The 13,022-nt window shown below is 39.1% G+C and overlaps 1 protein-coding gene across 1 annotated transcript; it reads right to left on the bottom strand.

The window, feature by feature from the left end:
* Positions 1–2,784: 2,784 nt before the first annotated feature.
* Positions 2,785–12,590, bottom strand: cdk2.L (cyclin-dependent kinase 2 L homeolog). The gene is given in 7 exon segments (NM_001091507.1): positions 2,785–4,269; positions 5,141–5,344; positions 6,524–6,625; positions 7,008–7,178; positions 7,948–8,068; positions 8,166–8,243; positions 12,441–12,590. Coding segments are annotated over 7 exon segments (894 nt in total). The 5' UTR covers positions 12,557–12,590; the 3' UTR covers positions 2,785–4,167.
* Between the last annotated feature and the right edge of the window lie 432 nt (positions 12,591–13,022).

The following is a 13,022-nucleotide window of genomic DNA, read 5'->3' on the forward strand; positions in this document are numbered from 1 at the left end:
ACAGCAGCAAGAGTACTAATCAGAGAAGCAGCAGGAAAGCATTGGTCTGTGGTCAAACTGGAAATTAGCTAGCCACTGTAGCTAGGAAAGTGCTCAATGTATGTCTGGGGGGTCCATTGAAACTGATTTACTGAGTCTATTCATTTTAAACTTGCATATACAGGAAGCATAAAATACAATCGGTATGTGTGTGTATTATTAAAGGATAAGTAATCCTTTAAAATAAGTGAATTTAAAATGGATGATGTTCATCTGCTTAGGGAAGATTTGAGAAAGGTCTCTATTTTTTTCCTAAGCAGCCTCTTTCTTCCTCCTGACAAGCTGTTTTAACAAAATCCATTCATAGTAACAGCACATGTATCACTTAATATCTTGCAATAAATACTGAATGTACATGAAAAAGTTCTTAGAATAGCACCCTCATCCATTTTACATTCACTTCTTTTAAATGTTAACTTATCCTTTAACATGTATTTTTAGAGGGCCAACATATCTCTCAGCGTTGTACGGGGCAGTGTGAAATTAGTGCTCACCACAGAAAACTCACCTACTTTCTATTCATTCCTATGGGATTTAGAAGTGTATTTATCAAATGGTGAACTCTTTCACAAATAATAAACACTTCTGCAAATCCATAGGAATGAATAGAAGGTATGAGTTTTCTGTGGTGAGCACAGATTTCACACTTTGATATATCTGCTCCTATGCGTTTGCTTTTATAGTTATGACATGAACATCTACTACTTCCTGACCTTAAAGTAGGCCAAGCCACCTTTCGGCAAGTGCCAACACCGACTCCTTATATTATCTGTAATTCATGTCTCTAGAGGGATCTCTCATGATTTGTATGGAATAGTAATATTTAATATTAGTGTACACTGAAAATAATGATCATTTAAAGTATTCTCAAACTATTTTTTGTTAGTGTGCAGGCAGTCGCCTCAGTTCATTAGGCGTGATCTTGTGATTTTTAGAAACAGCAAGCACATCATAATGCAAATCCTTCCAGGCAGCTGGAAAAGCGATTGTTCTCTTCCTGTAAGTGTATGAATGAATCGCATGCTTGGCTGCTATTCTCATGTCTAACACTGGGTGGGGTATTTTTCAAACGTCGCGTTCGTGAGTTTTTTTCTACCTTGAATAAACTCATAACTTAAATGTTTACTTATGTATGAAAAATACTAATGTAAAAAGACTCAAAAGAATTCAATCGGGGGTATAAAACTCAAACACTCAAATTGATCAAGTTATGACCTTCAATTGATCAGATTTTTGAGTGCAAACCAAAAAAAATAAAATAAAAAAAACCCTGAGAATCATGAAGGCAAAAAAAATCTTCAGTCATGGACTCCTACATGACCTGACGCGTTTAGCTGAATGATTTTTGGATCAGGCTTTTAGCAGCTTCAGGGCATAATATATCCCAATAAATTTGTGGTTTTTAATGAAACTACCCTTGAAAAACTCAATTTGACTTTTAATAAATAATATATGACAATTTCTGATTTTATTTTGATATATACAATGCTGGAACATTATCCAGCCTTCAGTTAATGTTTTTTTTGTTTTTTTTTTGACAAGCAAATTTGGGTCTGGAGACATTGTTCTTGGAAGTCACTCATATAAGGGGAGACAAGTGATATAGAACTAATTTTGTTAAATATTTTGTTAATGCTGGACTTTCCTCTAGACGTCAGATAACGAGGAACCATTCTGCTTTAAAGATAAAAACTTAACATTCCCCAACAAAGCATAGGTGCATACAATATGATTTCCCCCAGTGGTATAACTAGCGACGGTGCAGTTACACCCAGGCCCAGCTGAGACCAGGTAGTAAACATGGAAGAGATTTTTCCAGCACACATAAGTTTCACAAAGACCTGGGTGCGGATGATGACCGTTACTTTCCACCTCCAAAAGTATAGGAGCTAGCAGCTTATAATATGTGAAGATATCCATGGACAAAAGACCCCGCAACTGTGCCAGATTTCTTCTGTGACTTTCATTAAATAAAATCACCAATGACAAACATATTACTGTAACTTTAAATTTGATTAAATGATGTAACGTATAGTACATACTCGGCAATCACAAACAAGATCACTTGGTACTTAGCAATCGAAAGAGGGTTCAATTCATGGTGTTTGCTAACTATGTCATAAGCACAGGGATTCTGAAAATGATTCAAGGCAGTGTTTGTGATATGCCAATCGTACCTCTGCCTATAAGAAAACACATTTTTACTAAATTTCAACCAAAGTTACACTTGCTAAATATAAAAGTGTATTATGGATACAAGTATCACCAGTACAATTCTATCACCCATGGTTCCTAAAAGTTATCAAATGATAACGATTTGTGATACAGGTATGGGACCGGTTATCCAGAATGCTCCGGACCAGGTATTTTCCGGATAACAGATCTTTCCGTAATTTGGATCTTCATACCTCAACTCTACTAGAAAATCATCTAAACATTAAATAAACCCAAGAGGCTGCTTTTGCTTCCAATAAGGATTAATTATATATCTTAGTTGGGATCAGTACAAGGTACTTTTATCATTACAGAGAAAAAGGAAATCATTTTTAAAAGTTTTGAATACTTGGATAAAATGGAGTCTATGGGAGACGGGCATTCCATAATTCGGAGCATTCTGGATAACTGGTTTCCAGATTCCATACCTGTATATATATAGTAAATTATGAGACTTTACCTTAGGTAAAACCATATAGCTGCAATTCGGGCTTATATTTTGGCAATTCGGGCTTATATTTTTTTTATTAATGTGCTCTTATGGCAACACACACTATATTGCAACCACAGCAGAACATATTCAAATACAGTTAGTAAAACCAATGGCGATTTGAAAGTTGTACATTTAGAATAGAATACCTAATGAGTTAAATATATACTACAGAACTGTACATTAATATAGCTTAAGCCCACCAGCATAATAATATTATTTTAATTAACTTCAGGACTAACATGACAGGTACAGACTAAAACACACAATGAACAGTTAAAACATATAATTAAAAATAGTTGCATCCAAAAATAAAAGAAGGTGCAAAAACAACACTTTACAGAAGAAGTGTCTGTTTTGTTGCAGAACTTTCTCTTTATCTATTTTCTGCAGACTGGTTGTTTTAGCGCCTATGGTTCATAGTTAATGTGCTCTAAAGCATCATAACCTACTTCAACAAAGCTACCAGCTGTGCCTGTTTTACAAGCATAAAAGGTAGATAAAAAAAAAATCCATGTTAAATGATATTTTATATAATTCAGTAGAGAATATTGCAAGCGTCAAATTTCACAGAGCTTTAGGAAATATAAAATATTACACTCTGTGAAATATGCACAAAAGTGATTACAGCGCCTGACCTAAAATATAACTTGCTACTTTCAAAATGGATCAACTTTATTTTTTTACACCATGCCATTAAAGGAGAACTAAACCCCCAAACTAATGAAAACCCCTACCCTCCATAGTCCCCCCCCCTGCATAGGTGTAAATGCCCCCATAGTCTATAATTAACCCTCTATGCAGAGTCAGGACAGCGGAGCTCACAAGCGCCATCTTTACCGCTTCAGGAATTTTCGGGTCCCTTCGGCAATTTCCGTGGCTGTTGGAGCAATCAGAGTTGTTTGGGACCGGAAGAATTGCTACAACTGCGCATGTGCCGATATGCTGCTTACTTACGGAAGACTCCTGAAGCGGTGAAAATGGCCTCCGTGAGCTCAGCAGCGCCTGCATCGAGGGGTAATTAAAGACTTAGGGCCATTTACAGGTATTAACACCTGGGGGGGGGGAACTATGGAGGGTAGGGTTTTTTTATTAGTTTGGGTGTTTAGTTCTCCTTTAAGAGTAAAAAAAAAATGTTAGTAATCTGAAAATGAAAAAAAGAAAATAACTTGCTGAATTGAGTGACAAGATTAAAATCCAAGCAGTTTATATTCTTCTCATATTCTGAAACTGTAGAGGTCAAATGAATTTGAAATTTGTTGTATTATAGCATGAAAACCATCTTTTGCAAAAGAACAATTTACTTAAAAAATGAGGCTGCTTCTGTGTATGTTGTGAAAAGTCATTCTTAGAACAAATTCCACAAACTGCTCATTTACTGTCATCATCTTATAAACCAATGTACATTTCTCTTTCTCTTCTGTCTAAATCAGATGTGGTGTTGGTCTGCTCACATCTCGGAAGAAAGGATGGGTCAGCGCTGCCTTAGCAGAAATACGTTTGTTGGAGTCATACTGAAGCATTTGCTGGAAAGAAAAGTTGGAACATAGTTAAGCAAGACTAGGCAAAGAACACATTGATGTAAAAGAACAGCAGAATCTTTAATCATTATATTCTTTAATCTTGTAATTAACATGCTATCACAAGTCATAACAGTTAATTGTGTCACCTTCAGAAACTCATTATCAAATATTTAAAATATCAATCTCCTTATACCAAACCGATCCACAATCTCTCTCAATAATTCATCAAAATAACATGAAAGGTTCTTGTGTTGATTTATGTGCATGGTGGGATTACTTATCATACATTCAGAAGTGCACTGTTGCAGCCCTATGTGTTGTATGGGCTTTATTTATTTATTTTTTTCTCTTTAATTAAACGGCACCTGTTGGGTAAAAATGTTATCCCCACTCACCACCCGCACCAAGAAGGAATCGGTTATGTGCATGAGAGTGACACGACATGGCTGCTCCCTCCCAGTGTGGGTAGCGTATCGCTGGCGAGGGGCATTTAAAAAAAAAAAAAACCCCACACTGTTATCCCCAACCGCAATGTGGGCTCTATTAGTCCGCACCTTTGGTTGGGGAGAACATTTTTACCCAACAGGTGCTCTTTAAGATGTTTTCCTCAATTAATGAGTTGGTGTATCTTCAGAGAACAGGACATGTACCACAGAAGCAATAATTACATAGTTACTATTAAAATGCAGCAGCACTGCCAGTGAGTTGAGATGCCCTAACCATAAGTCATCACACTAAAGCTACATCTTGCCCTTAATGCAGCTGTTGTGAACATAAAACAAAGTAATTGGCAGGTCTTCTTTTAATCAGAACAGTAAAAGAAAGGTGAATATAACAATAGGGTCCCTGTTAGGACAGCCAAACACACACTTACAGCTAAGAGGTCTCGACCATCCTCATCCAAAGGCGGCACCACTTTGCTAAAGTCTTGTCTGATCCACTTGGGAAAGGTTGATTTGTAATCGGGCATAGTTGTTACTCCTGGCCAGGACACTTCATCAGGGGTCCCCAGGGTTCGAAAGATGCGAAAGAGTTGATCAATTTCAGAATCTCCTGGAAAAAGCGCTCGCCTCGTGATCTTAAGGAAGTTTACATTATAGAAGAAACATTATAGATCAATTTGAGTTTAAAAGGTACATCTATAGATGCTTTTTATTTTGTTTCCTGCAACATAAATCTTTGCATTACATTTACGTAGGAAAACCATTAACCCAAAAAAAAAAAAAAAAAAAAAAAAAAACCTCATCCACCAATGGACACCGTTATTAATCCATTGCATATTTTTCTCTTCGGAGTGTGAAAAAAAAGTCCAAGCAACAGGTAAAAAGAACGAAGAAAAGGCCTTACTCAGACAGACAGGTCTGTGGCTGATCTGAAAATATAATAGAACAAACTGAGGCACTAATTTTTGTAAAGGTGAAAAAGTGCTTTTATTTTGGTCACAGATCAGGTGACGTTACAGGCACTTTCTTGCCCTCAAGGCTTGAGAAAGGGCAAGAAAGAGCTTGGAAGTCCTGCAGCGTGTTATATGATATGATTCATTACCCCTGGCACCCCCTCCAACAAGGATATTTTTAAGGTGGTTGATGCTCTCTATAGTATTACAAGAGTGTGGCTGATCTGAAAGACCGAGGCATAACCTTTTGCTCTTTAGATGCCAAAGTAAAACCTACAAACCACAACCACCAGGTGGTCTTTTCTAAATAAGGCAGTGATCATTAATCCCACTGGTGAATTTGATAATGACACTACAGATTAAAGTAGAGTCCTCTATCATGTCAATTACAGTTATCCCTCCAAGATAGACATTCCTTTATCAGCAGTCCTAACCACACATAAAAGCTGCCTCAGTATGACCCTCTAACATCCAAAGTTTTAGAGAAAGGAAGTACTGGGTCAAAGCTTTTATGACTTCAACCACACTGAAGTCACGCTGAGTGGAATACATAAAAGCCTTTATTCTTATATTGACTACTAAATTCTGCTACGTCAGCATTCTTGCGAAAAAATTTCTGTTTTTTTCAAAACCCCTCAGGCCGAGACATTATAAAAATACGCATTGGCCCAATCAGCAGACACCAAAAAGGGCATCGATAGGATTATCACACAGCAAACAACGTAATCAATATTAAAGAAGAAAAATGGGTAAACAATATGTATAATACAACTACATTGCAAAACGGTTGTTCTTTTCAACCATGTACAGTTAACTAGCTACTGAGAAGAAATGCAATAAGATGTATAAACCGGTTTATACCATTTCTGCAAAAATACATCCCAGGCTCCAGATATCTACAGCCGTGGAGTAGAACTTGCAGCCAAGAAGGATTTCTGGTGCTCTGTACCACAGAGTGACAACCTGAAGAGAGTAAGAATATAGAATAATTGAAATGACAGCTGCATGGAATTATAGAATATGTGTTCTTTAAGATCGTGTCCTCCATTGTATAATGGTGAATGCGAGATGGCCAGTGCTTAGTCGCCATTTAAAAAGTAATTAAAAAGCAGTACTAGGATAGTTTACAATACATTAAAAAAATACAGGATCGCAGACTGATTTTTCCAGAATTCAGTATTGGAACTAGAGCTGGAAACCGAGGGGAGAAAAAAAAAAGCTTTTGATTTCAGTAGATAGAATGTTAGGAGGTGATTCATGAGACAGGACAGTTAGAAAGGAAATAAATTACCGGCAAGTGAATAAAATGAGCAACTATGGGAGGCAGGTTGCCAAGACGACTAACCTCATGAGTATAGGTTCTCACAGGCACACCAAATGCCCGAGCTAGTCCAAAGTCAGCAAGCTTGATGGCTCCATCAGAATTAATAAGCAGGTTCTGTGGTTTAAGATCACGATGTAAGACACGATGCGAGTGGCAGAAAGCCAAACCCTGGAGCAACTGGAACAAATAGCTCTGTGGATAGGAGAAGCAAGACTTACTGGTCAAAAGGTATATAGAATAACACAGGGCTTATCAAGCTTTGGAATGGGACAAATTCAATAATCATGTCGGCTCCAGACTTTTAAAGATACACTTCACCTTTAAATATTTTGCAGGTGTACATTTAGAAATGCTGAAACCATTTGTTTTTATTATATTTGTTGTCATACTGCGAACTGAAATCTAAAACATAATCTTGACTTCAAAAGCTGCAAACGACAAAAAAAAAAAAAAAAAAAAAAATGAAGCAATTAAAAAATGAAGAGCAGTTGCAGACTGAAGACCTTCAGATGCAGCCTACCCTTAATCAGAAATTACAAGAACCTTTAGAAAGCATGAAGTCCAAAGCTGACCATACATGGGCAAATGTCATCACTGCTCTGCAAACAATCTTATTGGCTACACAACTGTTTTAATGGACAATATGTACGGAGACCTTTGTCGTATCATTTTCATGTAGGCTACAAGATCTATCTATCATACATCGACGACACCTATTCCTTTGTTTACTCTTACAAAAGGCACGAACGATGATGATCAGACCGTCCTATCAACCGACGGATTTAAAACATTTTATTGCGAAAATTTTTAAACCTGTCTGATCGACTGTTGGGGCGATTTTGTCAGAACAATAAGATTGTCTTCATACCATCAATGTAATTGTTAATAGAAGATTCTATTGGATCGTGCCAAAACCAGTTGTATTCACATGATGAATAGTTAGATTAGACATTTCTCTTACTTTAACTAGGGCCAGTGAAATTCCAGAAATATTTGAAGCATCCATGAATTTCTTCAGATCTTGGTTAAGGAACTCAAAGACAAGGTAGAGCTTGTTTTCTGTGTGAATGACATCAAGAAGCCTGTGAATGGCATGAGACAACATAAGTAAAATGAAGCCATGTTAAAAATAAATAAATAAAATAAGCAATCAAACATGAAAACCCTATAGTTGCCTACTTCACAATATTGGGATGATTCAGTTCTTTGAGGAGGGAAATTTCCCGGATGGCTGTGCTTGGAACTCCTTCTGTCTCACTGCAAATAAATAAATTAATTAAATAAAAATGGATTCAACAAAAGATCCCCTACAAACAATTCACAAATAAACACAATTGTATATAATCTCTTCCCTGATCTTTAAGAAGCATTTTATTAGCACAGGGCTGCCACAAAGTTTTGGTACCTTTACAAGCCACTGTAATGTGTTTCCAGCCTATGTCCTTATGCTCATCCCCAGCCAATGTGTAATATAAGGTAAGAAATCTTTAGTGCGAAAGACAACAAGCAACATGCCAGCTTCCACTCACTTGGATAAGTGAAAAAAAAGCAGAGGAAAATTCTGAGCAAACACATTAAAGGAGAACTTAACCATGAAAATTCCATATTTTATATACTGAACTTATTGCACCAGCCTAAAGTTTCAGCTTGTCAATAGCAGCAATGATCCAGGACTTCAAACTGGGGGTCACCAGTGGGGTCACCATCTTGGAAAGTGTCTGCGACACTCACATGCTCAGTGGGCTCTGAGAAGCTAAGCTTAGGGGTCGTCGTAAATTATCCCAGCAGAAAATGAGGTTGGTCTGTAATATAAGCTGAGGCTACAAGGCTGATTATTAAAATCTTATACTAGTTGCACTGGTTTCTGTGCTGCCATGTAGTAATTATTTGTATTAATCAACCTCATATTGTGACATTTCTATTCTATGTGTACTGTATATTGTGAGTGGGTCCCTAAGCTCAGTAAGTGACAGCAGCACAGAGCATGTGCAGTGAATCAGCAGAAAAGAAGATGGGGAGCTACTGGGGTATTTTTGGAGACACAGATCTTTACTGCTAAAGGGCTGTGGTTGCCTCGGGCGGGTACAGAAGCCCAAAACATAATGTACAACATTTCTAGCCTATATCTTCAGTTACCCTTTAGTTATTCTTTAAGGGATTGTCTGGCATCTGCCTAGCCTGCTGACAATTGTAAAACCTAGACCCCAAATAATGACACGTTAGCAGTTATACAAGACATGTACAGCTTTATATCTTCAACTACTTCAAGTACTTTGAGCTCCAAATTTTTAGTAGGCAAAGAATGCGGTGCTAAATCAAAACGTGTAGCAGAAGATAGCTACAAGAAAAATGTTGTCACATGACATATTTCAAGTCAAGAGGGCGGCCCGCATCCCGCCCTTGTGTGGCCCCCCACAGGAACGTCTGGCTACTGTGACTGCTTACCTTGTGTAAATTGAAAATGTATCAAAACTGAGATTAACTGGCCCCTGCATTGTTCACACTTGTAACCCCACCTTCTACTGCTCACACCTTAGACCCATACAATAAGTGCCCCCTTGTTTCACACCTCATATAGACTGTAAGGGGCAAAGGCATTTTGTCACTATACATAGTGCAGTACATATTGTTCTTAGAGTGGTCACTAAACAAGAATATGAATACAGTACAAATTATAAATATAATTGCCAGTCCAATTCGAAGCCCCCAATAATGAGCTTCTTAAGACTAATGCCACATGGGGCTGAAAATAGGCCTGCTGAAATACACAGTCCAAGAATCAGTCCCTATGCTGGCACCAGCCTCCTACCTAGCCTGCACCTGGATCCATTGCATCAGTCCTGGAGCAGACGCACGTGGCAGATTTCTGTGCCGATATGAGAGAGTTTGCATTTTAGCACCTGGGTCGCCACAATAGATCTGGGTGCAGGATATTTAGGAGGCAGATGCCAGTGCAGGGGCTGATTCTAGGCCTGTGCATCTTCTCTAGTACAGGCAATTGCTTTCCTCCACATGCAAATCACCACTGGGGAAACATACGCAGCAAACATACGAGGAAACACCGACCTACTTTGGCAAGTAGCAGAGCCACGTATGTTGCCCCAGCAGCGATTCACATGTAAAGCACTGGGGAGCATTTGGAGGAGACTAGACGCCTGCACTCAGGTCCGGACTGAGAATTAAAATAGGTCCTGCCATTTCAGGTACACAGAGGCCAATCAGCCCCCACCAGCCCACTTTCTATGGCACCTTATAGCAGCCCCTCTGTCATTTGCCAGAACCCACAGATTGCCAGTCCGGGCCTGCCTGCACTAGAGGAGATTAATGGTGGGGCAACTAGTTGCCTCATTTGTCATTGAACATATGTAACAATTGAGAAACTACAGAGTGGAATACATTGTTGCTATTGCATCCACTCTATGGTCCACTAGTTAACTAGTTCAGGGGCTGCAGTAATTGGCCACTAAAACTCAACTTTTATTTGTGTTGCATTAAAAAGACAACGCTACTTTATATATGTGTTTTCAACATTTTTGTATTTTTATGGACACTGCCTAGCATTACTGGGACCTATATTCAGTGATGAGTTTTGTATATATAGTAGCGTTGTCTTTTTAATGCAACACAAATAAAAGTTGAGTTTTAGTGGCCAATTACTGCAGTTAACTAGTGGACCATAGAGTGGATGCAATAGCAACAATGTATTCCACTCTGTAGTTTCTCAATTGTTACATGTGTTTGATACATTTTATTTAACTTGCGGGTGCATAGAAACACTTTCATTTTACATTACCACTCTGTAAGGCACTCATTTGTCATTGCCCTAAAGGCTAGCCCCACATGAGTCTCCTCTTTTGCTGCTTTGCCTGCACTCAGAAGCATAGTCTCGCTCGGTTGCAGGCACACACATCAGATTTCGGCAAAAAAACAACAACACAGGAGTTTGCATTTCGCATCAATATCCGCTGCATCTGCCTGCATCCAACGGGAGACTAGGCTTCTGGTGCAGGCATATCAGCCACAACAGCACCTGCAGCAGCAGCAGAGAAGGAGTGGATTCTAGGTCTGTGTTTTTCCACAGACTGAAGTCCGCCTACTGTGGTCCGAGCCAAAGGCTACTGCTTAGATAAGGAATAGGCTTGCTTGCGTAAAGGCAGGTAGTAAGATCTGAACATATTGCCCTGTTTATAGAGAAAGGGAGGTAAGGTCAGTGAAATAGCCCGACTTTCAAATCAGTGTTTATAATAGCAAAAAATAAGAATATGGATTTTTAAAAAAAGCAGAATATAATTTGAGCACGTCAGCACCTATTTAATGTGCTCATTTGTTGGTACATACTGGCGCTTTTAAATATATAAAAAACTTGTTTACTTGCTGTAGTGATGAGTGGGGGCAGGATTTTGGACCAGTACATTGTTCTAGAAGTGAAATGTGGGCCAACCCCATTTGCACAAACCATCAGCCGCGCAACTTATCAGCCGCGCAACTTATCAGCCGCGCAACTTATCAGCCGCGCAACTTATCAGCCGCGCAACTTATCAGCCGCGCAACTTATCAGCCGCGCAACTTATCAGCCGCGCAACTTATCAGCCGCGCAACTTATCAGCCGCGCAACTTATCAGCCGCACAACTTATCAGCCGCACAACTTATCAGCCGCACAACTTATCAGCCGCGCTCTTTCCTAACCTGTCACTTGGCAGGTGATCAAAATTGTTCCCTTGTGCCTATTATTGATTTATTGCATATACAACTAGAGATCAGCTTTGCACTAGTGTGGATTCTGAATTCTGTTTGTGAAGATTCTCATTCATCCAGGTCATGGTATAGCTATAGAAAATAAGTCAAATCAACTGGACTCGCTGTGTTTTTCTTGAAGACGTTCCAGCAGTCATCCAACTGACTTTCTCAATTAAGAATAACTTGTACATAGGATCTTGCTTCACTATATATCCTCTGGAATGTTGCTCCAATCAGCACAAATCGTTTATTATAATCCACAATGATGTCATTAAATTAGGTGTTGATTGTTATTTGATGTGATATTAAACCTTTCAGGGAGAAGGAAGACGTACAAGTTATTCTGAATTGAGAAAGTCAGTGAAATGTCTTCAAGAAAAACACAGCAAGTCCAGTTGATTTGACTTATTTCTATAGACAGTGTGAATTCTCTTATTCTGCTACTGTAGTAAATGTCATTGTTCTAAGTATAATCACACGCATTTGTAGGCTCAAACCCCAACCAATCTACACTAGTGTCCGCTACTAAAATTCTCGCCCTCCTCCTTTGCTTCAGGCTGGGTACTAATAACCGCACTATTAGCTGCCAGTCTGACACATTTCGCTTTCTCACAAACTGCAGAGCCCCCGATTATCCAGACACTACAAATCTTCCCCGCCCCCAATCCCGGTCATGGGAAATAACATCATGACTTTTACAACCCGGGGCAACTCACGTGTCCAGGCGTATCTTTTTCAGAGCCACAATCTCCCCGGTGTCTCGGTTCCGAGCTTTGTACACCACCCCGTACGTGCCCTCCCCGATCTTCTCCACCTTCTGGAAATTCTCCATGGCGGGGGGACACTGCTGGAAGATTCAGCCCCACAAAGTGGAACCGAATGGGGCTCACTACCTAAACTCACTTCCGGGATCCCTACAAAGCTGCCTACAGAAAACTTCCCGCCACTATTTGCCCACGCCCCCTACATTTCTAATTGGAAAATAGCTTTTGCTTCTCCTCCCGTCCTCTGGGACATTCCTTGACGTCACTGCGTCTTAAGGCGCCTTTTTTTTGTTTTTCTCGGGTAACTGTACAGTGTGTTGTTTTGTAAAACTTCGTGGATAAGCAATTCTGGCGCTGAGTTGAAACGTAGTGTGACTTAAAATAAGAGAAATTATATATATACACACACATATTTTCATGTATTTATTTATTACAAGAGCCATGAATATCCTGTCATGGAACACCTCTGTAACTTATAATATCCTTGTGCTTTATGTCTTTACGAGAGGGGGCAGTTTATTCACTAATATACAG

Source organism: Xenopus laevis, chromosome 2L, assembly GCF_017654675.1.
Source record: "Xenopus laevis strain J_2021 chromosome 2L, Xenopus_laevis_v10.1, whole genome shotgun sequence".
NCBI lineage: Eukaryota > Metazoa > Chordata > Amphibia > Anura > Pipidae > Xenopus > Xenopus laevis.